Source organism: Falco naumanni, chromosome 17 (genome assembly GCF_017639655.2).
Source record: "Falco naumanni isolate bFalNau1 chromosome 17, bFalNau1.pat, whole genome shotgun sequence".
Lineage (NCBI taxonomy): Eukaryota > Metazoa > Chordata > Aves > Falconiformes > Falconidae > Falco > Falco naumanni.
In genome coordinates this window covers 4,522,089-4,547,135 of record NC_054070.1, presented here as the reverse complement: position 1 = coordinate 4,547,135, position 25,047 = coordinate 4,522,089, and the positions used below count along the sequence as shown (strand labels likewise).

Below are 25,047 nucleotides of genomic sequence, written 5' to 3'. Positions count from 1 at the left end.
CGTGGCAAATCCCTGGAAATCACAGCAAATCCAGCCTCTGATGGAAAATCATCGCTTCTGATGGAAACCCTCCCAAAGGGCAGCCCCCCAGGGGCCGAGAGAAATCCCCCAGAGAAAGGCCGGATGCGAAAAGGTTCTTAAATATTTAGTTCAGATTTATTTAAAGTCAAGTCAGTTTGTGGACACTATTTATATTATTAAAAACACTTGGAGGTTTGTACTTCTAGCAAAAATATACATTTCAGTTTGAGGGTTGTTACACTGTTGAGGAGGGAAGAGCAAAAAATTCCCCAGGTGATGAGCACGTGAGTCCTGCATGCCGGCCACAGCAGGGGCTGCCACTGGGGGCTTTGGAAGGACAAATCCCCCGGGGCCTCGGTCCAGCACACACACTTCTCTGGTGCCTTCCCCAAGAGGGCTTCAAAGTGCTTTAGAAACGGTAATTCATAACACCCCTGCGAGGTAGGGAGGGGAAGGGGCTGGGCGGGCAGAGGGCAGGGAAACTGAGGCACGGCAAGGAGCCGGAGAGCGGCAGCAGGGACAGGTTTGGGACCAACCAGCCCTGCGACACGGAGGGGAAGCCCAGCACTCTTCCCCTTCGGATTTTAAAGGAATTATTGCACCAGGGAAATCTGCTACCCTGAAGAGGAGGAAAATAAAATAAAAGCGACTAATTTGCTCCCACAGCTCCTCCTTGGAATATCAGTATTTTAAAAAGGCTGCCCGGGACACATGGGACCACGAGCTGCAGACAGGGAAGCGCCACTTCTTAAGTCAGACACCACCACCCTGAGAGGGGACAGGTCCATCCTCTCTCCCAGAGCCCGGGGGACGCAGCCCCCCATGCGGGGGTCTGTCCCGGGCACCGGCAGCACCGCGGCATCACTACAGCTGCGAGAAGTTGTGAGGTAAAGTCCCCAACCAGCCCTGGGTTCGGGCAGGCCTGGAGCCTGGAGCTGTCCCTGCACTCGGGACAGCGGCAGAGGACAGGGCAGCTGCCCTGACACGGCTGCACTCATCGGGAAGCTCCTGCTCACCTCGAGCATCCCACCCTCTCCCTCTCCTTTTATGAATACTTGGCATTGACACTGTGTTTTACAGCTGCAAAGCACTTTGCAACCGATGCGCTAATTAATCCTCCTGCTCCCCCTCTGAGCAGAGATAATCCAGCTCTTTTCACAGAGGGGAAACTGAGGCAGGGCAGCAGCGCTGGCTGTGGCTTTCCCTTTGCTGGTGCTGCCGAAGCCTTTGCTTGCACCAGTGCTCACAGGAGCCGTACTGGGGAGCCTCTGCTGCCTGCGCTACCCTGCAAAACCCCCAGAGCCCCCCCGGCCGGGGAAGGGATCCGCAGGACAAGCCGCCAGCCCTGTCACCTAAACCCTGACCAGTCCCAGGCCAGTCCCTGGCCCTGCACAGAGTTTCTGGTAACTCCCGTCTGTGCAGAACAGCCTGGGCGAGCACACAGACTCCAGCCTCTGCTCTGAAGGCGAATTTTTGTAAATCAAACCGTTTCCCTCCCACCTCCCCTTCCCCTCCCTCTCGCGTACTGAGGTGCCGAGGGGCAGGCTCCCTCTGGAAGCGGGGTACCAGCAGCGAGGGCTCACACCCAGCACTCAGGGGAAGGCAGAGGTCACACAATCACCCTGGGAGACAGGAATACGCCGCACAGCGAGGAGGGGCGGCAGCTGAGGGGCTCTGCTAGGACAGCCCTACCCGTCTTCAAATACTCTGGCTTTTCTTTGGGAAAGAGAGAAACAACTTTTCATTACACTGTCCTAGACTTCACAGCTCAGGACTATGTCTTCAGAGTGCAATATGAAAAAGAAAATAAAAACACGCCGTAAGCGCAGTTGCTGGCCCCACCGAATACCCGCACCGCACTCGGGTCTCCGAATGACCAGAGCATCCCCCACCCCCCCCAGGCTGCTGCAGGAACCCCACAACCTGGGCCGTGTAAACCGCCCGGCCGCTCCAGGGGCCCCGGGGAGCAGCTGAAGAGCTGGGCCGTAGTAACGGAAACAGTAGCTTATGATTTGCCTTTGTAAATTTGTTAGTGTGTGTTAACGGAAGCCCTGGCCTAGCAGGTGGTGGCTGCAAAATCTTATGGCATCTTGCCCTATGTACCGTATGTCAGGGGCACGTAGAAAAGAATTTCCAGTAGAAGAAATGGAAGACACGGGGAAAGGATTTCTTTGCTTCTGTACAAAGAGTCTTGATGGGAATCCATGGCTTCATTCTCATAAATAACAGGTCCTTAGTACATGTCCTTGTAGATCTCCTGCAGAAGCGGGTGAAGAGATGTCTCCGTCTCTGTCTTCTTGATCTTCTGCACCAGCTGGGCGTGCTCTGTCACCAGCTGCCGCAGGTCGGCCATCTTCTGCAGCAGCTTGGGGAAGAGGTACTGGGCATCGGGGTGGTTAGACTGCAGGTGAAACTCCAGCGCTTGCAGGATGTTGTCTTGGATCTTCTCCACCTGCTTCACGTTCATCAGGCCAGGACGGTCTGTGGGGAGGAAGCACAGCAGCTGTAGCGTTTTGGTGCAGCCCTCCAAAGCACACGCTCCTCCTGGGGACAGGGAGACGGGGACAGTAACCCACCCACCGCGACTCCAGCCTTGTCAATCAGACAAGGGGAGAAGTGTGCCCTGGGACAACATATCCCACAGCAGCACACGAGGAGGAGGTGCCACTCCCGGTTGTTGCTCCAAGCTTGCTAAGCATCATTGCCATGGGGAAGCTCCGGTTTTCGAACTGCTCGGTTTCCCTCTCGTCCCCCTAAGCCACCCCTGGCTGACCTCAGGGCCAGCTGCAGCTCAGCCCCCCCCCAAACCACCTCTAAGTACGGGAGAACTCTCCCTGACACTCGCGTGGCCGAGAGCGCCCGCTCACCTCCGCACAGGATAATGGCAGCCACAAACAGAGACAGGTCACTGTCATCCAGCTCCAGCGCGTTGAACTTCACAGCAAACTCAAATTTGGGCTCCATGATCTCGCTGAAGGGCTTGCGCAGGCTACGCAGGAACTCGCGGGTCACAAAGCCGTTCCCGTTGGCCACCAGCAGCCCATCCTTGTTCATGATAGAGGCCAGCATGGCGAAGATGGCCTCATGCACCCCGTACTTCAGCAGAGTCACTTGGTCGTTCAGGTAGAGGCCTAGGAAGCTGGGGATGCTCTTGGCGAACTCGGTGAGCTCCCGCACAGTCTCCACCGTGGTGCACTGGCAACGGTAGAAGACGTGCACCCCGATCTCCTTGTAGGGGGGAATGCCGTTCACTAGCTGTTTCCACACCAGCCCCTTTTCTGCCTGCCACAAGGTGTCCATGTCATGGATCACAAAAGGCTGCTTGAAAAAGAAGCAAGCAGTTAGGAACCTGCCGCGGCGACTGGAGATACCAGCCTCGCCAAGGACACTCGCGTTTGTCTGCCCGTCCCTTTGCTGCTCTCTCCCCACAGGGGCTGAGAGTTGCCCACGCAATCCGCACCCACCCGGAACAGCACGATGGGAATTTTCCCAGCAAAGGGCAGGATGTGCAGAGCCCACCTGGCTGCAGCTGGGAATTGGTGCATGGGGAACAGCTACAGCAGGAGGGAGACGTGCAGCACCTGCCAGAAAACAGCCCCCGCCACGCTGGTCACGGCCAACCCTGCCTGCCCTGGGGAGGCAACTTACTGGTGTGCTGCTGGCCTTCCCGGTCAAGATACCTCTCGCCTTCTTTTTGGTCATGTTGAAATTTTTCAGGTAGGCGTTGTAGATGTGCTTGGAGAAAGCTTTCAGGTCGGCCACCTGTGGGTTCTGGCAGCTGATCTCGCTCGCCGTCAGTCCCGCCACCAGCTTCCTCTTCTCTGCCTCCGGCATGCGGCCGAAGCGGATTGCTGTGGGGCACCAACACCGGTGGGTCAGGACACTGAGGACAACCGCAGGAATCGCGTCCAGGGAAGCAGCTCTGCTTCTCCAGGGCTGCAGCTCCTCTGGCACTGACACCTTCATGAACCAGCCACTCTGCTAGCCTGGCCGACACAGCTCCCATCCCCACCCTCTGGGCTCTCGCACAAACCCTGCTGCCCACACAAACACCTCTGCTTGGCCAGGAACAAGACGGTCACACTTGAAGTTTAAAAATCCCGGCACAAAAGAGCCACCTGCGTGTCCAGGCCCCTCTGGGTCAACTTGTATGGCCTGTGCTGACAGCCAGCCTGCGCGGTGGGAATGAACAGCCCCTTCTTGTACAGAAGAAGGGGAGGAAGAGCCAAAGGCTCAAAGCGTTGGGTTTGAAAGATGATTCCCTGGCAAGAAGGGAGCCACGGGATAACGCGAGCTACATACAGCCTCCCTGTGTGAACCCTTCGTAGAAGGGCTGATGGCCCCACGGCACCCAGCTGGCCAGGCCTGTGGGCAGTGGTGACACTCACCGTTATGTGACATGCCCAGCGAGAGACATTTCTGGAAGCGGCAGTACTGGCACTTGTTCCGGTTCTTCTTCTGAATCTTGCAGCTCCTCTCGCACTTCTCGTACTCCAGCTTCATGCGGATCGTCCGGCGGAAGAATCCCTGCGGCACAGAGTGGGACATGGCGCAGAGGGACAAGGGAACAGCAGTGTTAGCACCTGTGGTTTGGGACCAGGCTGGTTTATTATCCCCAGGAGCCTCACGGAGGTTCAGCTGGGTGAGGAGGAGCCCTGGGTCACCGACACAAACAGGGTCTCTGTTCCAAGGACAGGTGGTGCAGTGGGAGAAGGGGGCTGCAGAGAGGAAACCACGGAGGGAAGCCCAGGGTCTGGTGCCAGAGCCGCGTGTGTGATGCTGCCGGCAGCCAGCAGGGAGGGATGGAGGAACAAGCCTGCCCCAGCCTGCAGGAATGTCTGGCAGGACCTGGGCAGCTAATGCAGCCCCACTGGCATCTGCTGCGGGGGAAAGAATTTCGGAGGCACATCCCAGCTGCGGCCAGTGATCCCAGGGGGATAAACACATGGCTCACTGCTGATCTGCAGCACAGAAAGCATCTTCAAAAGCAAAGCCAGGGTCCCTGTGGGGACAGATGGATTTGCCTTACAAAGTAAAGCACGACCGGGCACTATTTGGGCCATACACATCTCAGCTGCCTCTCCCAGGACAGTATTTGAGTGCTTGCAACACCCTCTGGACAACCTGCAGTAAAAAACTGCAAATGAGTTTTTTACAATCAGTCAATCCCGCCTCCCTGTTTTGCTGCAAATTTAGGGATGGCATGGTCCCTGGGATCTAATCTCTGCCCGGTGTTGCTGAACCCAGCCCCCCCCAGGGTGTGCGTACCTTGCAGCCCTCACAGGCGTGCACGCCATAGTGAAACCCCGAGGCTTTGTCTCCGCAGACCCTGCACTCCACGTTCAGTGCTCCCAAGGCCGCTTCCTCACAGCCCATCTGCAGTTGGTCCGATAGGGAGGGAGAGGAGCTCTGCGAAAGGTCTGCAAACACACAAAGGGATGTGTCCTTTCATGTAGTAGCCACAAATCCAGCATCTAACTCCTCCAGCCATGGGGCTGACGAGGGATTTCCAGCACTGTCCCAGCCTGCTGTTGGCATTGCATCTGGGCTGCAGGCAGATGCCGTATCCAGAGCCAAGAGTGCCCCGAGTGCACCCAGCAGCTGAGAGACTGCACATCAATACTGATTTCTTCCTTCTGGCATTCATGTCTAGGCAATGAAACCCAACCAGCAAATTTTATAATCCCCAGTCGGCAGGTGGCTGGCACAGGGCTGCCCAGCTGGAACGCCCAGGGCTCTGGGGGAGCCTCTTCAGCAGCAACAAATCTTCTCCCCCAGTTCCTACAATCAGTTTGCACCGAGGACTTCGAGAAGTGGCCAGGGAGGCATTCTCAGGCACCCTGGGAGTCCCCTCACTCTGGGGCACAATGTTACTGGCCTGTTCTTTTAACTCCCATCTCCCAACCTGCTGCCAATGGCTGTGCAGTGACTGCAGAGGAAGAAATAAGCCTCTCCATAACTTGGCCCTCGATGCGTTATTTCACAAAGGGAAGAGATTAAAACAAGCCAAACTCCATTCGTGGGCAGGTCCGCTGCCCTTGCAGCCGAGCACGCTGCCCGGAGGACGTGGATGCCTGTATGCTCTGGGGACAGACGAGCTCCCGTGGCTTCACTCACCTGTGTAGCTGCTCGAAGGCAGCGAGCTGTCTGGTCCTCCACTTGGGTCTGAGGCTCCACTTGCCACCATCACTGCCTCTTCCTCTTCCTCCTCCTTTTTCCTGACCTCAGGTACTTCCTCCTGTAGTTGTTCCATAATTGATCACCCCTCAGTGCCAAGACTGCAATCGCTGTCATAGCTCTGGCATCATCCGCGTCTATCCGAGATGGACCCTACCAGGCTGTTCCTGCTAGCCTGCGGGACAGAGGGAGAAACGCGCGGCCTCAGCTCTGAACGCCCACGCAGAGCACCTTAGCAGCAGGGCAGTGTGTAACCACGCCGGTCCTGCTCTGCTTGCTCTCCTTATCCAGGGAGACAAGCAGAACCTGGGACCTTTTAAAGGTCACTTTGTGTTCTGGTATAAACACTCTGTAGGACTCCAGGAAGCAAAAGTTCACCAGAATCATATTTAAAGCCCAGCAGACAGAGCCCTGATCACAAACCAGCCCAGACACCACCCAGGGATCTGGGCTCCCCAGCTTGCAAGTCCCACAGCAGAAACAGTGCCCCAGGCAACATCCCCCAGAGCTGCCGGTGCCCTGGGATGTCACGATGGTAGCCAAGACTGGGGTTTGACAGAGCCAACAGCACCAGAAAGATTAAGGTTGGGTTGGCTTCACCCTCCATCCCCACACAGCAGCTCCATGCCTGTAGATGGGGGATGCCGGGGAAGCAGGGCTCTGCGCAGCAGCAGGCAGTGGCTGAAAGCCCCCGGCCTGTGCAAGCCATCTGCAAGACCAATGGCTTCCTGCTGGCCCCCATGCTCACCCTCCTTCCCGTTACAGCGCTGCCAGTTACAGCATTTGTGTTTATTTTCACTCGTGTTGTAACTGGCCTCGGCTCCTCTGCCAAGAACTGCTGGGTTGAACGTGTTGCTGTTGCTCCGCGCAGCTGCCGGGCTGTGCTCAGCCACGGGGTCCAGCAGCGTGATCGTGAGGACCACACAATCCAGCTAGTGTCCTAATCCTGGGTTTCCTGTGGGAGGAACGGCCCCATCCTCCCCCCGCGCACTTCCGCTCCTTGTTTGCCTTAGTCCATCCCAAACAGCCCAGGAAAAACTCAAGCCGTGCAAGCGATGCATCACCGGTACCATGATCATGCCAGAGCTGTTCCCACCTCCCTCCTAACCGTGTCAGATCTTGCCTGAGTGTCCAGCTCATGCTGCAACATCCCGGCACTCATTTACTTCCAGATCTTCATTCCTAAACTGACTTCTGAGTAATTAATATCTCAAGCCCAGTTCATGTAGAGTTGCATCCACTACCTTAAAAGAGCTATTTTTAAGTGGAGAAAAATCCATCAAAAAAGCCACTGAAATCCAGCTTTCACCAGGAAAGCCTCAACGTGCAGGCACAAGTTAAACTCATGCAGCATCTTCAAGCCACCTGCCTGAATGTGAAGCGAGTAAGCTACTCGCAGGGGACTCGCACCAGGGCAGCCCCCACACGCTAGGATGGTCTGCACCCCCTGCCCAAGCCCACGCCACAGCACAGGGCTTGCTCAGGGAGGGCAGCAGTGACCCAGGACTCCCTGGGCTCGTTTTCCCTCCTGCAGCAGACCCTCACACCTGGCACTTTGAACTTGGGCCGCAGCCAGCTCCTTGGATTCGCTGGAAAGCCATCAGCGCCGAGCAAGGTCAGAGCTCCCTGCGAGATCAAGCAAGCAGCCGAGGGAGAGAACAAAACACGTGAGCGGGGAGGTTGAACGCAAACACGTCGCAAAGCCAGGACACAAGTCACGGCCTGGAGCCAGCGCTGCCTTGGAGCCTGGGTCTCCCACGGGTGAGGGGGCTTTTGCTTTTCCTCTCCATGCTGGCAATTCAGACTGCAGGGCAGACGGCTTTGTGTCCAGGAGAGGTATGTCAAAGGCAAGTGCGACTGCCCTGCTCTCCTGTACAGCAGCAGCAGGCAGAGAGGTGCTTAGACAAGGGCAGAGCGCTCCCTTCCCGCGCCTCCACAAGAGCACTAAGGGACCATTGAAGGGCTGTGTTATCCTTGGCCTCCGCTCACACATCCCGCGCGGTGGGACATGGCACACAGGCAGGAACACCTATTCATCGGAGGAGGAGGGTAACGAGCTTGATCGTTTTGAAGGCTATATATAAATGAATGTACAAACATCAGGAAAACGCTTTTGCCTGGAACAGCAGTTAGTGCGGGAAGCTCGCGGCAGGAGAAACTAGTCTACAGTGGAAAATACATCCAGCAGCAGCTTAACGAGCTTCTTATTAGCTCTCCTTTGTCCCAGCATCCAGCACAGCCACCTGCTTTAAGCCCAGTGCAGATCGAGCCCTCTGCTTTGCCCCAGATGCCTCATGGCACACTGCCGCTGGAACAACGTGGACATACCCCTTCAGCTGCATCCCTGGCATGCTGTCCTCTATGCATCGGGTCTACTCAGGGCTGCGTACTCCTGAGGTGGCAGTGAGTTTGTGACACACAGCTTTGCTCCTCAAAACCCACCAAAGCAACCCAAAACTGTGCTGGGACTCGGTGTGCCTGGAGATAGGCATACAGCCCTGAGAAGAGGGAAAGAAGAGGGAAAGCAGAGGGCAATATGTACACAGAGAGCGGCACCAGCTAAGGCTCCCCATGTGCCCACAGGCATTACGGGAAGGATAAGGATTCAGATCCCACCCTTCAAGAGTGGCTGGACAGCCAGAGAGAGAAAAGTTTTCACCAGAAGGCTCCCAATGTATTGTTTTAATATCTCCTTGCAGGCCAAGAGTACAGGGGCCTGGGCAGAGGGAAGCTGAGCGAGCTGTTTGCACACCTGCCTTTCCCTTTCCCGTTTCCCTGGTTTCTAAACCACAGAGATAGAGGGAGAGGAGGGGGAAAAGCGATTGATTTCAACAGGAGGCTGCACCCCCTGCCTTCAGAAAATGAAAGGCCAAGGCAGCCACCACCACCTGGATGAAAGGCAGGGCACAGGCTGTGCCTGCACACCCCGGCATGGAGCGAGCCGGCTTGGCAGGGCCCCCAGAAAGATGCAGACCCCCAGCCCTCCCCTCCGAGCCGGCAGCACGCAGAGACCGGGATTTTCCAAGGTTTCACACACACTCCTCCATGCCCCTGCCAGCCCTGCGGTTCAGAGCTGGGTGTCCTGGGAAGCTGGAGCTCCCCAGAGGTTGGTCCGAACTCACTCTGTCCCTCTGAGCACGAGGAGGGACCTGCCCTGCCAGCATAGCCACGGGCAGGGTTGTCACAGCCCTGCATCTCGGCGGGACGGTACGGGGGATGGCTGCCTGGATGGCAGTCGATGGCCAAAGGGCCCATCTCAACCCCAGGACCTCTCCAGCGGTTCGGTGCCTCCACATCCAGCTGCCAAGCAGGCAGAGCCAGAGGAGGGACAACCTGGTCTCCTCCCCTTGGCTAAAAAGCCACCCATCCCCGGAGCACAGCACACAAGCTTTGAGCTGCAGGGAGAAGCCAGATTCCTGACTGGAGTAGCCACCCCCTTTTTCCATTTGGCAGCTGTCACAGGGCAGCGATGGAAAGAGAGGATGGAAACAAGGACGGGGACCTTGAATTCCTTCCTAAGCTTCTCCGGAGAAACCGGCAAAGCTGTTTCCCTTCCTCTTCCTACAGGATGGGAACTAGCAAGAGGACAGGCATCTCGTGACTTGTTCTGCCCTTGCCTCAACCCCCGCTCCAAGGAGCTTTGGTAACCCTGGCTGAGATAGCCACCTCCCTCCTGGGAGCCTGCAGCCGGCGGAGGGTGGGTTTGTTTGCTGGCTCCAGGCTTGGGCAGATGCCTGCTGGCTGCCCCGCTCCCACACTGCAAACAGCACGGGCAGCAGGTTTATCTTTACTAGAAGCAGAAGCTGGCATCTATGCCAAGCTAAACCGTACAGTGGGAACGGGGTGAGACACAGCACAGGAATAAAAATTAAAATGAAACAAATCTTCAGCGTGGACCCCCTGCAAGAAGGCAGTACTTCTCCACAGCCAAACAAGATCCGAGCCTCCATTCATTGGCCCGCAGCTTGTACCCTTTTGGCCCGGCAGCTCCTTACCGCTGACTGGCATGTAGACCTTGGAGCCAAGTTCAGAAAAGCAGAGAAGAGTCCCACACGCAAAGTGCCACAAGGAGGAGACGTGTGTTTCAACACAGACACCCAGGTGCTGGCAGCCAGACAGCCACCAAACCAGAGAAGGAAGTGCTTGTAATGAGAAGGACCTCATGTTTTCAACCAGGCCTAGTTTCAGTGATGGTGAGCTCAAACAAAAGACAATTTTGGTGTGTTCATGGAGGTGGAGAGAGGACAACTGTCTCCATTCCTCTCCAGGAGAGCACAGATTTATTTCTAATATAGTTATACAGATGTCCCCCGCTTCAGTCCGGAGTGTCACCTCACAAGATCCCTCTCTGCAAGTCAGGAGTTTCCAGGTAAAGCAAAGTGCCAAAAAAAAAGTCCAGACCTACCAAGGGCCAAGCCAGAGAGTCTATCTGCTCAAAGCAGTTGTTCAAGTTACTGTAAAAGAGGTCACCAGGAATCACAAAGTAAAGCAATTTACCACAGGAGCACTTCAGGCTTGTGTTTTTATTCCTCTGGACAAAAATATTAGCCAAATTCACAGGCAACAAAGTGAATCCTTTTGGAAGGGGCAAGACGAGAACTCAGCCCTCTCTACAGCAGCACCTTCTGTGACATGTAGCGCATATTGAATCCACAAACAAAAACTGAAATGAATCCATTAAAAAATGTGATTGTTGCTTGTTGGCCATCATTTGCAAGCATCCCTTGGGTTCTGGCACTGCTTCAGTATCTGCTGATCAAGTACCAGTTTATTTTCCTCCTCCTACACGTCCGCTACTACTACTAAAAGCCAAAGAAGAGCTAAGCAGATGCTGCAGTACAGGAAAGGTAACTAAGTGCACAAAACGGGAGAGCCAAACATTGAAAACATGTTTGGTTTTGTTCCTGAAAGATGAACATATCCCCTCATTAGCTAATGAGATGTCAGCAACACTTAATACCCAAGTGCTTGCTCCCTTACTCAAAGTCTTGGCTGCAAGGCAAGCTACACGCTGAAATGGACTACTAGAGCTAGCAAGGAAGAGCCCTTCCACGCAGCCCTGGCCAGTGCTGACACGTGAGGGCCAGATCTTCCCCTTGAACCATCTCTGGCCAGCCACGGCACCATGCCCCAGTCCAGTCCTGTGAACCCCCCGACGCTGCCCTGTGCGGGCTACCTGTGTTTCACCAAGTACGATCCCAGCCGACTAAACAGCAGGGTGCTGCCAGAGCGGCTATTACCGTGTTGCTACTTATTACTCAGGAACATGTGACAGAGGGTGCAGGAGGTTCCCTCACTTGCCTTGAGCAGCCAGGCTTGCCAAAATGAATCACATCTCTACGGTGTGTTTTAACTCACCCACTTCCTGGACACTGAGGAGGGGGAAGGTTAAAAAGCTTACAAAACTCACCAGACTCTTCTCTTTTTGTACCACAGCTGATGCTGTCCCCCAAACCAGGTTATGATATTTTGCTCCAAAAGGAACTTCCTGCTTGCTCACGTGTGCTGTTTTATTCCAGAGAACAAGAGGTATCACAGAAACAGAAGCAAGTCAGACTTTGGGCAATGAATTCAAAGCACATGCAAAAGGGGGGTCCTGCCTGGCTGCTCTTCTCTTTCAATCCATCCATCAGGAGCTGCAAACATCCCTGGCTCCAGCAGCTCCAAGCACATAGCAGATGGCAGGTACTGGGAGAAGGTTAATGCTCCTACAACAATCATCCCTGCACACCTTTCCAGTGGAGAGACTCCCTGCCCTCCTCAGCCTCTGATGAGCCGGGCTCCACCACTGCCTTTTGCAGAAGAGGTAACAGCAGGGCGGGAAGTAAAAAGCCGAGCAGTTGTTAGCTTTTACTTGAAGTCCTGCTTCATGACCTTCAGCAAATCCTGTCAACCCCCATACCTCCATTTCCTTCATCATCAAAAAAACCCCCCCCACCCTAACCCCAACCTACCCCCCCAAAAAAAACAGCCCAGGACTTTTACAGTGCTTCCTTCCTGATCCTTTCCTTGCTGCATTAGCTCACAGAGTTGGCATGTTTTGGAACCACAGAGGAACATATCGATGCCAAGCGTTACTGTTTATTCCTGTATCACAGATTTGGACACCGGTTCGCAGTCACGCTCGCAACTCTGGCTGCCTCAGCCGCAGGTCAGCACACCCCACTGCTTGTGACCGTCTTCTCCTGTTGTACATTCCTAAATGAAGCATTTCTAGGATTACTTTCAGCAAATAAACTGGCACATCTCATCCTGGCAGTTGCTGACTGATATTTGTGTTTTGCTGTCAACCCAGGACAGGCCAGAGCACCCAGGATCTGCCCCACTGGAATGAGGACCACAGCCACGAAACAAGCAGGTACCAGACAGGTGACACCACCGGGGCTTCTCAGAGCTTGAAACAGCACAGAAGTGTTGCTATTTGAGAAGGTCTTTAAGTTTGGTAAGGAGAAAGGATCGTCCCCACCGCACCCCCGGGTACAGCAGAGGTGGCTGTAAAGCCATGGCACTGCTTTGGGAACACGGCTGCAAACCGAGCACGCACGCTGCTAAGAGAGAGGCACAGAGCAGCTTGCACAGGGCTGCAGAGATGGCTGAGTGTCCGCAGGGAACGCTGAACCCACGGGCTTGCTCCCGTCTCCTGGTAGGACTAGGGACCCACCACCCAGCCCAGCAACTCCGATTTGTGCTCCTCCAGCAGCCTCCACTTGCTGCTCCACTGGTGCCAGCTTCCACATCCCTGCTTCTTCTCTGAAAATCCCAGGTGGCTTCTCTGGCACATATTCCCTTTTCCTTTACCAAGCCGAAGGTGAAGAGGTTGACGGCTCAAAGAACCCACCAAACCACTGTAAGCTGATGCTTTCCAAAATCCCTGAAGTCTTGTGCTTTACTCCAGGGCACTGGGTTAGCTTACGGCCCCCTTGTCCTCCCAGACCTGAGGAGGACACATGGAAAGATCTGGTTTCAGGAACATCAGTAATTATAGCACCGGGCTGATGAGGGAGGGGAGCTCACGGGAACAGCAACAACACTCCCAAAGGCAAACAGTGGGCACAGGGTGTTACAGACTCAGAGCAGCGTTTAAATGGAAAACCAGGGAAGCGTCAAGTGGAACAAGCTGTCACTGCAATCAGGAGCACTGCTGGCAGCGATTTAGGCTGTCATTTGGCAGTGCTGCGCACACCAGGACTCATCTTACTTTTCCCTGAAGTCTCAGTGTCGCTGGGACACCAGCAAGTGTCACCTCTGCTTTGGATGGGGCAATCAGCTCCCCAGAAAAGCAACAAGGGGTAGAAAAGCAGCAGCAGGCCAATGCGTCGCTCTGGATCACACACATGTGCGTGCAGCCTGCCATCGGGAGCCAACTACCCAGCAGGCCAGCAAATTTTATTGCTAGGCTGCCAGTGCTCTCAGATCCAGGAAAATGCCCACAAAAACAGTAGCAAGCCTTCTCTTCTTTGCAGCGACAGAGATTTTAGATCCCATGGGCTGACCAAGAAAAAAAATATAAATAAAATAAATGCACCAGCCTGTAAGTTTTGTTATGCTTACACTCGGACTCCCAGAAAAGCGCTACTGGTTTTGTAGACCTTAGCAAAATATCCTGGGCACCAGCCACGCCGCTCTGATCCCAGGATGCAGCTGACAGTGAGCGATTATGCCCAGGCACAAGTTCAGATGATTCAGCAGGGCCTGGGGACATACGCACCGAAGCGGTTAGAAAAAAATCACCATGTTTGCTGCACCTCCAGTTCAACCACAGAGCAGGAAAAAAAGAGGGAGTCTGAGTTTGGCTGGATACATCTCCATATGGAAAACTCCAGAGAACATTAGAATAACTTTGTTACACAAACTAGTTCAATAGCCTCTCAGGGAACTAGAGGGGAATGATGTTTCCTTACTATTTTTGGCCACATTCACACACCAAGAGCTGACTGGAGGAACAGAAGTTTCCCTGCATTTTCAGCAGTGATACAAGCAGCAATCATGTCAGCGTGATCCTGCCAGGACTCCTCTGTCAATGAGGGATGGCAGTGTGCTCTGACCATTTGGATTTCCACCTCTGCCCCTAGAAAACAAAACGCTCAAGCAAAGCATCAGCATCTTTCATAACATCCTCACATCTTTGGCACCATCTTGGGGGTACAGAGAGAGCAGCAGAGGCACACAGCAAACCAGCGACCACCACTATCCAACAGCCAGCTGCTGGGAGCTCAGCAGGCTCCACCAGCTTCAGCTCCAAGCTCACGCTCACCAGCTACCCTTTTCCAGAGATCCCTGTGTCCCAAAGTTCCACAACACAACACCTACCCCATGCACATCAGAACCCATGTATTTTTTTTCAGAGATGCGGGTCTCCGACCATCAGCCCTCACGGGGTTAACAGCCCTCGAAGGTCCAACAGCTCTAGCAGAATCCATAAAATCAACTTAAAGGTGAAAAGCAGATTTGGGCATTTTCAGAAATATTCCAGGCTTGCATTAAGGTGAAATCAAGAGCTGCACCAAAAAAAAAACGTTTGTAAAAGGTCAGGCAGGATAGGGGTTTGAGCTTAGGTTCCCATCACCGAGGCGACTGCACAAAACACTGCTTATTTTCACGCCATTTCACCCGTCCTCTCTTCAGCCTGACAAAGCCTTTCCTAATGAGACATTCATTAGGCAGTAGTATGGTTCATAGTAAAGTTTGTCTTGACAGACCATCAGGGCAATGCTTCCCTACCAGCTCAGGTAGGAAAGCTCATCTGCCCATTTAAACTACCAGAACCGTTTCCTGTCTCCATCCCACATCTACATTACAGGGTTGAATGTACATGTTCTGGTTTTTGCTATTCCAACTTCCAGTTTCCAGGCCAGGGTAAACCAGAAAATGCAGCATGAGGGCAACGATTCTGGTTAGCATGGACATTATCTGGCTGTTGCTCTCCACAAGCCTCAGAGATACGTTCTGGCTTGACCCAGCACCACGAGAAATGTTTGTGTTTCTGGCTTGTGCTTTTACCCTGCCACCTCACCCCCAGTGAGGATTCCCCTGCAAACCACGACTGCTGCAAAACCCAAACCTTTGAGCAGAACCTGTCCACGGGGATCCCCAGGGAAGCATTCTGACACACACATGCACTGCAGGGCCCTTTGCAAAGCCAGTTCGAAAGATCTGACTCAAATGATGTCAGATGTTCACAAGCTCTTGGCCAAACCTTGGAGGACACAGACATTTTCCAGACGCTATGATCATAACAGTGAATATTAGAGCATTTCAAGAAGGCTTCCTGAAACTAAGATACATCTTGAACCACTTCTGCTCTAAACCCTTCCTGCAATCAAGCATGGCCCGGTGAACGTCATCCCAAAACATTTATTTTGGGGAAGATGCATTTCACAATCTCCTTGACCAAAAGGCTTCATATTGGCATCAATCATTCCACTCCAAACTCTTGCTTTGGGAAAGTAATTTCCTAGGCATTCTGCCAATGCAAGTGGATTTCAGACTATAAAATAAAATTAGTTCTACAGAAAAATCTTATTTGTACTCACTATAGAAATCACTTCTGCTTGTCTAGACTTTCCCAGAGTCTCCAAAATTATTGCAGCAGCGATAAGCAGTATATCCCTGAATAATGACACTTCTAGAAAAGCAGAGATTGCTCTGCAGCGCCTGATGAGAAAGCAGCTACACAGCCTGACAAATCTGTGGCTATCAGCAAGGGCAGTCATTCCTGCTAGGAAGAAAGAGAGCCAATACAAATCACAAAATAAACCAACATCTTTAAAATTTCATAGTCAGGGCAAGCCAGGCTGGGTTCTGGCAGCAAATAACCTTTCAGGCATAAGCACTGTAACATTATCTCATCCAATTAAAAAATCATTTGCATGTCAGGTCCCTGCTGCACAAAGAAGCCCAAGAGTCTAATGTCGTGCTAATTCCTCTGTCTCTAAAAACATTTGCACATTTCCAGTTCATAATTCAATAGCCACAGATGAAATATTCCCCGAAAGGCAGTAAGATGTACTGTACAAAAATACATATTTGTCAACAGGCAACACACTAGAGAGATGGAGACCATTAACATCAGTAAGCAATTCTGTACAACAATGCTCTTCTGATCAGCAAAGCCTCATGCGGCTCATTACAAAATCCTCTCCGCGCCCGGCGACGATCCTTGGAAGTCCATGTCTCGAATGCCAGAACAGGGACAACACAACAGTTGCACAAACTTGACACAGAAAACCGTATCTCCATCCAGCTAAACACCTTAGACGTGTGTCGCGGCAAAAATAAACCCACCCTCTACACGCAGCCAGCACCAGCACCGATAGAAGATACATGCAGCATCTGAGTGCAGCATGACCGCAGCAAAGACTTTCAGGCATCGCTTCAGAGGTCTGCGGGCAAGACAACATCCACCCCAGCCCATGCTGACCACCTCCTCAAAACCCCTGCCCTCGCTCTGCTGCAACCTGCTCAGCTTTGTCCCAGTAATGCAGTTACACAGCGCTAGACGGTATTGGTACTGCTGCCAGACCCGCACAGCCAGATCCGTTAGGTGACTGGTTACCCAAGTATGGGGCCTGCTCTCATGTGCCCTCCCCAGCCTACAAGAGTCAATTTCAGTCATAAAAAAAAAAAATAAAAAATCAGTGAAATAACCAAACATTAAGTCGCTATACTCTGATGGAAACAGTTGGCTTAGAAGAACAGGATTTGACCACGATACTCCCAGCGTACTCCTAAGCATAAATCCATAAAGATCATATTCAGAAACTGAACAAAACTAAGGCATAGAGTCTAAAATTGAAAAGAAACGTAAATTTAAGCTTGTGAACACAAGTGAAACTTGCTGAAAGCAAGCCACACTACCTAGGCTCTTCCCTATCCCAAGTTTTTAAAAACATACGTAGGATAAATGCTTTGGTAGACTGCCCGCGTGCGAAAGGGAAGGGTTACCTCTCCGGAGCAGCTGTTCCTGTCTGACTGTCGCTGAAAGCCACCGTTCAGTTACCATGTCAGCACGGAGAGCTGAAAACCGAAGTAATCTGCAAGAGAACACAACACGAATTTCCACGGCTGTGCTGAAGGCCAGATATTTATGCCTCTGGGAGAACTGGGCTGGATCCAGCAACAGCTCTGAAATTTAAACACACACTCCCTCTACCGCATGCTGAAACCATAGGCTGGGGTGACACCCCCGGTGCCGCGGGGAGGTGGCAGGGACAGCCGCCACGTGCGATTGCAGCCGTCTCCCCCAGGCTCTGGCAGCTTCTGCAAACTGGGAGGTAAAGCAAACCCCTGGGTGTCCCGTCAAAGATGGTCCCAGTGCCTCACCAGGCTTTGAGCATCACAATGTCACCTTTACCTTAGGTCACCTGCAGCCAGAGGCCGACGACCCCAAGCTTTTATGACAATGCATGAATCTGATGCTAGAAAAAAGGGCTGTGGTGGCCATAAGGTGGCTTGTTTACTCAGCTTGCTTAATCCACCCTTAAGAGGCTGCCACTGCAGCCTCATTAAAGTTAGTGCAACTTTAATGAACTTGCCTCTCAGGTGGTTGAAACTTAAGGATTCGACAGAGTTCATTCACTCTTCTTGGTTTTCCTGATAACTTTGCAAATAGCCTTGTATGAATTTCAGGCTCAGGAGAGCAGTAAGAAACCAACACTAAAAAAGAAAACGGCTTACGAGGCTTTGAACTAGAGGACTTGGAGAAAATATGTTCTATTTTTAGACACAGTTATGCAGACTAACTGGACTAACATATTAAACAAAGATGTTGTGAACATGATGCTACTTGAACCCATGTACCCTCCCTGACATTACCCAGGCTTAGCTGCTCCTCCCAGCCCCATGGAAAAGCCCCGTTTCGTATTGCTACCTGCAACACGGGATGATTTGCAAGGCAGCCAAGCGCTGGCAACGAACCCAGCATCACCAGCCCCCTGACGAGAGGGGCAAGCCAGCAAGTTCAGGGCAGAGAGTGAATCCCACCCAGTGCCGCACGCCCTCCTGCACCTCCCAGGTCTGACACGGCACTGAGAGCTGCAGCTGCTCAGAAGAGGATGAAAAAACCAAAGCAAATCCTCTGCCCCAGAAGCCGAGGCTCCCGTCACACTACCACAAGCATGGAGAGTGCTCCTCATGCTGCCAAGCAGCCCAGGTACGGCCAGGGGAGGGCACGAGTGTAAGATCTAAAAAAATAACCCCAGTCCCTTGCACGGGAGCATCGTTTGCATCAGGATCACTCTTTCTCATAGTTGGTGACACAAAAATCACAGCCCCCCCTTGAAGAAAGCAACTGCCCTCAGGTTACAGTCAGGGGGGCTGAGACAAGCCTGCCCGAAGGTCAGCTGGTGAGGGAAGGAGCACAGATCCAGCACCCAGCCCTCTGCTTTAGCAGGGGCCATAAAACCGCACACAGTAACTTCACTTTCACAATAGGACATCAAAACTGTCACGAGTTTCTCATCCCCTCCCTCCCAAAATGGAAGGCAGCTTTTCTGAACACCCCGGATAGTTTTTCTTTAACCTTCCTGATGAGAAACAATAATGAAGTCATTACAATCCCACTGGCACATCAGGAGAGGGCTTTCTTCATCTCCACCAGCAATAAAGCCCATCCCTGATTCAGTAACAAAGTGTAACGTTGACAGTGTCAAGGAGGGCATGAATCACTCTGAGCTCTTTCCCATCGCGGATCAGAGCACTTAGCTGCTGCCAGAGACCTGAGAATTAAAACTAAATTACTGGCTCACCTCATCCTGCTCACAGCTAAATGCCAGGGCATGCCCCATCACCATCACACACAAGGCAATACTTGCACCAGCTCAGCAGGGTACGGAGGGAGCCTGCCAGCACATCCCTCCTGAAAGCTTCCTCTTGCATCCCTGGCTGACACACGGTAAAGTGATGGAGAAAGCTCCCACCTCAGCACAGCCTGGAGCACGTCTGTACCAGAAGGGGAAAGGGATTCTCCGCTGAAGGCAGCGAGGGAGTTTGCGCAAAGAGAGACGGCAGGAGGAGGGAGCAGAAATGAGAAACGGGGCACAGGCTGCTTCAACGAGCAAGTCACCGTTTCGAGAGACCAACACTGCTACCAGCCTTGGCACTCCGATTTATGGGGCGGCCACTGCTGCATCCTCTTTCCACGCTCAGATCCCTCTGCATCACCGCAACGGATGTTGCCCAGATCCTACAGCATGTCCAAAGCCTGTTTGCCTCTCTGCCCACCCACAGCCCATTCACAGGGGCTTTCCCAACACGTAGAGGCTCAACAGATCGATTCCTTCCCACAAGCACAATCGTCGCTCGCATGCAGGAGCCTCCCAGCACAGCTGTTGAAGGGGAAGGTGGCCAAGGCTGAGATAAACTACACCCGGACACTGTTTGAAGCCACGCAGACACAATACAGTCGACGACAGACAGATGCTTTGGAAAAAGCGTAAATGGGATGGTCACAGAGGGTGTGTATTCTCTCCTGCTCCACTGACAAGCTGCATCTTCAGCTGCTTTTCCTCTCTGTGCCTTGATTTTCCCAGGCACACAAACACGCCTACCTCGTAAATGGGTTTTGAACCTTCATTCACTGGCTTCCGTAAATAGGTTGGAGGCTCTCTGATCATAAACAAACAGGGCTGCTCAACATCCCTCGAGGTGTGTCAGTGCACACAAACTTTTGGAAGCATAGCAAGGCCAGGAGGCCTTTTGACCACACGAAAAAGGGGAGGTCAAAATTCATCTGGGGAGGAACAACAGGATCCTAGCGGGTTATAAAAATAGAGCTTGGAGCTAGCCAACAAGGAAGGAAAAAACGCAACAGGTTGGTAGAACAAACGAGGCTAGGAAGCGGGAGGTGAAAGGAAATTAGGTCTCTTGCTTCAAGGTCCCATCACATACTTCTGCATGCTCAACCTTTCCACTAGGATTTTTTACAAGCGCTTTTAAAGCTAATTAAAAGTTACACTCAGCCAAGCCAGCATGCAGGTACCACCTTCCTGCATTCGGCTACGAGCGCTGGCAGCGCAGGACAAGCCACTTCGTGCAGAACACTCAAGAGCTTTAGAGCTGCTGTTTAATAAAGGCGGCAGTTCCCCTACTTCATACGTGGGAAAACCACGGCACAAAAAGTAAACATCTTTCATCTGGGATCTCGGGGGAAGCAGGAGGAGAATGTGGAGATACAAGGGATGGGAAAAGGACTCTCAGATCCTTTCTCCCCGAGCAACCCCCCACCTGATGCACCACTGATGGACCATCCTGACCCTCTTGCTTCTCCTCCTTCCAGCCCCAGCCCCCAGCAGTGCCCCTCACTGGTACCCTAAAACCACAGGGCAATTCCCCCTCTGCCTCTCACCCCTGGGAGAGGAGAAAGGCAGACTGTCCCCCCCGCCGCCTCCGTATGGGCCACATCCTATCCTCTGTCTTCCCTGATTTCCCAAGCAGGAATGACAGCCCGCACCCCAAAGTCAGCGATGTGTCCCTGCCCTCCCGGCCCCCTGCAAATCACTGTCCCCAAAGTCCCTTCCTACCTCCTCATGCCCAGAGCCACGCCACCAGAGCTCCCTGTCCCTTCCACCCCTCAGAAAGCCCCCCATGCACCCCATCTCCTCAGCCCTGCACCCACAGAGAGCCCCCGTTCCCCAGCCTCGTCCCCCACCCCACAGCACAGCCTGCCCCTCCACCCCACGCCTGCCGCCCACCTTCCGTCCTCTGCACGGTCAATGTCCCGCACCCCCTGTCCCCCCCCATCCCCTGTCCCCTCTCACACGCACACACTGCCCCCCCCATCCCCCCTCACACACGCTCCCTGTCCCCTCACATGTCCTGTCCCCCCTCACACACACACGGTCCCCACACACGCTCTCCGCCCCCCCCTCTCCGCACACAACCCCCGTCCCCCCCTCACACACACCCTGTCCCCTCACACTCACCCTGTCCCCTCACACACACCCTGTCCCCTCACACACACCCTGTCCCCTCACACCACCCGTCCCCCCTCACACACACCCTGTCCCCTCCTGTCCCCTCACACCCCCTGTCCCCCCTCACACACGCTCCCTGTCCCCTCCTGTCCCCCTCCCACACCTCGTCCCCCCTCACACACACCCTGTCCCCTCACACTGCCCCCTCCCCTCACACAACCCTGTCCCCCCTCACACCCCCCTTGTCCCCTCCTGTCCCCTCACATGCCCCCCGTCCCCCCTCACACACACCCCACACGTCCCCTGTTCCCTCACGACCCCCACCGTCCCCACTGCCCGCCCCGTGCCCACGTCCCCCCGCGCCGCCCCGGCCCCGCTCACCTCCCGCCGCGGCCCCGCTCCGGGCCCGCCGCTCCCCCCCGCCGCCGCCGCCGGCGGCGGCGCCCTGCTGCCCCCCACCCCCTTACGTCACCGCGCCCGCCCTGACGCCACCGCAGCCCCAGCGCCCGCAGCCAATCACCGCCGCCGGGAAGTCGTTACCGCGTCACCACGGCAACGGCCCAAGCCCGCCCCGCCCCGCGGCGCCCCCTGGCGGGCGCGGACCACACCCCCCAACACTGCCCAGCGGGCGCGGGGCCTCATGGGGAATGTAGGCGCTGCTCGCGGGGCATGCTGGGTAGGGAGCGCGGCGCGGGGCAGGCGCAAAATGGCGGCGGGTGGCGGCTGCAGGAGGCGCTAGGACTTTCAGGGACCGGCCCGCTGCGCACAGGGGCGCCTCAGTAGGGCCTGCTGCCCCTGGGCGGTACGGCCACCCTGCCCCAGTGCCTGCGGCCTGCCCTGCCGCGGCTCCAGGGACCGGCCGCTGAGCCCCAGCCTCCCCCGGGGCCTTTGCTGCCGTGCAGGGAGAGGGGGGCCATGGCTGTGCGGCGCGGCCAGGTGGGGGGGCTTGGCCCTGCCGGGACCAGCTGTGGGGGCAGAGGGGACAGCAGCCTCCCGGGGGCCTCCCCACCGGTCAGTGGGGAGGTCAGGATCCTGACACTCCCGGGGTAGGCCCGAGGAGGTCGGGATCCCGGCCTTCCTGCGACAGGCCCGAGAAGAGTCCCAGGGGAGTGCTGAGCGCCGTGTCACGGGCAGGGTGGCTCATCTGGGGGCCAGCAGAAACCAGCCCGGGCCTGTGCTGCTGTGCCCTGGCCGGGCAGCCCTGCACAGGAGCCCCAGCAGTGCCCAGAATGGTCTGACCAGTGTGGGGAGGGTGCAGAGATGTGTCTCACACAATGAAACCGAGACCTGAGGTCTAAAGAGTGCTGAGACTGACATCAAATGATTAAGAGGTTCATAAAATGAAATGTATTGTTAAGAGGTTTGACTTGAAGACAGAACAGATGAGTTGTGAGTGGTTAATTCAAGGCACAAGCATTTTTTCTATGGCCTGCTAAGGGCTTTGTTAAGCACCAGCAAGCTCTTTGTTTAGAGGAACTACCACCACAAGATGGATGAGCTGACTGGAAGTTTACCACAAGAAGCACTAACTAGGGGAAAGCGAATTCTGGCAGGGGAGATCACGACTACTGACTCACTGACTGCCGACTCAAGAACCCCTCCCCCAGAACCCAAAGAAGAGTTGAGACACAGCATGTGAACTAATTAACGTGAGAAGCAAGAGAATTACTCGACAAAGAGGAAACTTGAGTATTAAGTAATGAAGGAATGATGTAATTTTTAAACCAATGAAGGCTGATGTCTTTGCTTGCTGAACTGTATAAATAATGCGAAGTTCTGGTAATCAAGCTAGGCATTTGTGGGTGACCACCTGGCTCCCTACTCGGTACAAACTAGAAAAAAAAAGAATAGAAATACCTCGACTTGGTCTGGGAATTGGCATTGCAGACCAGGTAGCAAGCCCGCCTGCAGGACACCACCACCAGCTCTGCCTGGCCAGGTGTTTTGTTGGACGCTTCGGGACCATCACGCCGCTCAAGGTGCTGCAGGAGCCCTGGGGCTTTCCTCCCCTTCTCAGTCTGAGCCCCTCGCTGCTTGCCACCCCCCAGGGCTAGATCAGCTGCCCAGTGGAGTCGCTGCAAGCCTTCTGCTGTCAGTGCTGTTACTCGAGGTTTACAATGGAGCTAATTTTATACCTTCACACCCTAGGTAAACCACAGCGTGGCTAATCTGATAAGTGATGTTATGTTTAAAAGGCACAGGCCCTCTTCCCGGTACAGTTACTCAAGGAGCAGCACAGAGCTTAGGTGATGCTCCTCGGTAATGCAGATTAGCCACAATTAGCAATTGGCCTCCCAAAACCACGGATCCCTGGGCCAGTGCGCCACAACAGCAGAGTTTGGGGCTGTGAAAGATTCACGTAGAGAGCAGCAAGGTCATACCTGCCTGCAAATGCTCATGCGCGTGATGTTACCCTGCAGAGAGCTCCAGGAGGTTTCCCACAGGAGACCCCACGCTGGTGCGGGGGTGGGATGGCGCCGCTCTTTCCCAGCGCCTCCGTGAGCTCTCCTCGTGATCCTGCTGCAGTTTATTCTTGGAGGTGCTGGGGCGCAGGCTGACAGTGCGCATCAACTGCTGACTTAAGTAAGCTCCAGCCCTCGGTTGGCCGCTCCAGGAGGATAAGGCAGATCCGGGCGCATCCAGACTTGGCAGCAGATCAAAGGCAGGTGCTGACACCGGTTCCGGCTGTTCCCTCCACTCCTGTCCTTGCCTGCGGCAATTAATGTATAGCTTTTTGCCGCATGGGAACTCAGCTCTCTGGAGCAGAAGCAGCGCTCTGGCGAGCTGCTTTAAGGGGGGACGAGGCAGCCCTGGAGCTGGTGGAAAGCGATGGCGCTGCCACGGGCAGGGATGCGGCCCCGCGTCTCCTGGGGGTCGCGCACAGGGTGAGAGCCCTTGTGACAAGGCTGCGGCACGGAGCCACAGAGACGGGTGGGGATGGCCCTCTTCCTCCCTGCCTTAGGTGTGGCGTGGCACGTACCTGTTCTGGCACCTGATCAGGGACAAGACTGAGCTAACGAAGCTAATGAGGGAGGATGCCGTCTCCCATCAGTGCATTTCCACCCAGCCCATTTCCTTCCCAGTAGAGACTGGTATTTGGCACCCTCACTGTTCTTGTTCTGCCTGCGGATCGCACACAGCAACGAGCAGCTTTGCCAGGGTCACCCCAGGAGGCTGCAGCGGTTCACACCACGGCCCTCACACCCCTGGGTGAAAGACAGAGCCCCGGCCTCCGGTGCAGCGTCAGCAGAGCCCCAACCTCCAGTGCAGCGTGTTGGGAAGGCCTCACTCCACCAGAAAACCTGTGCAGAGTTGAGCGATCTCATGTCCCTGTGGACCGGCCAGGATGGAACAGGGCCAGGCAGGGACCCCAAATCTGTGTGGGGACCACACAGGGCTGTAGGGGACCTGCTGCTGCTCAGGACCACCCTCCTGCATCCCAGTGCAGCGGGAAGGAGGAGGAGAGGCGGTGAATTTGACCTGCAGCCCCTGCAGGGCCAGGGCTACCACAGCTGTCACCACGAGGGCTGCAGCCGCCCGTTACCCTCTCTGTGTGTCAGCGAGGTTGCGTGGGACTGGGGCACGGGGCCACCCAGTCACCCTCATGGGCACAAAGAGCCACTTTGTCCTGGGGCAGCCGTGCCGCTCCGCTGGCACCCGCAGGAACGGCCTCTTGCGGTCGGGCACAATGAAAAATAATTGTGAAAAAGAAACGCTGTAACAACTTGGGGGGGGGGGGGGGGGGGGGAAGAGCTGTGTGAGCAAAAGCTGAAAGCCGCAGGAGTAGGAAATAAGATTGTAATCTCCCTAACGAACTGCAGTTAATCAGCGTGAGCAACTGTGAACTGGGGTTTGATGCAGGGCTTGCTACTGGTGCCTGTTTCCAGATGGAACCCTTACGCGACTGGGGGCTCTGCGTAAATTAAAGACCCCAAAG

General features: G+C 54.7%; 1 protein-coding gene across 3 annotated transcripts; it reads right to left on the bottom strand.

Annotated features, from left to right (window-relative positions):
* Positions 1 to 137: 137 nt before the first annotated feature.
* PPARD (peroxisome proliferator activated receptor delta) lies at positions 138 to 21,538 on the bottom strand. 3 transcript variants are annotated; one of them, XM_040616485.1, is made up of 8 exons: positions 21,492 to 21,538; positions 17,143 to 17,231; positions 6,139 to 6,373; positions 5,290 to 5,441; positions 4,410 to 4,548; positions 3,670 to 3,872; positions 2,918 to 3,342; positions 138 to 1,213 (listed from the first exon to the last, which is right to left on the bottom strand). In XM_040616485.1, the coding sequence occupies exons 3-8, from the start codon at positions 6,272 to 6,274 to the stop codon at positions 1,177 to 1,179; spliced, it is 1,092 nt and encodes a 363-aa protein (XP_040472419.1). In that variant the 5' UTR covers positions 6,275 to 6,373; positions 17,143 to 17,231; positions 21,492 to 21,538; the 3' UTR covers positions 138 to 1,176. The 3 variants fall into 3 exon arrangements, with proteins under 3 accessions (XP_040472419.1, XP_040472417.1, XP_040472418.1); XM_040616483.1 differs by lacking the exon at positions 138 to 1,213 and adding an exon at positions 2,168 to 2,502 and having other exon boundaries at positions 2,889 to 3,342; XM_040616484.1 differs by lacking the exon at positions 138 to 1,213 and adding an exon at positions 2,168 to 2,502 and having other exon boundaries at positions 2,889 to 3,339.
* Between the last annotated feature and the right edge of the window lie 3,509 nt (positions 21,539 to 25,047).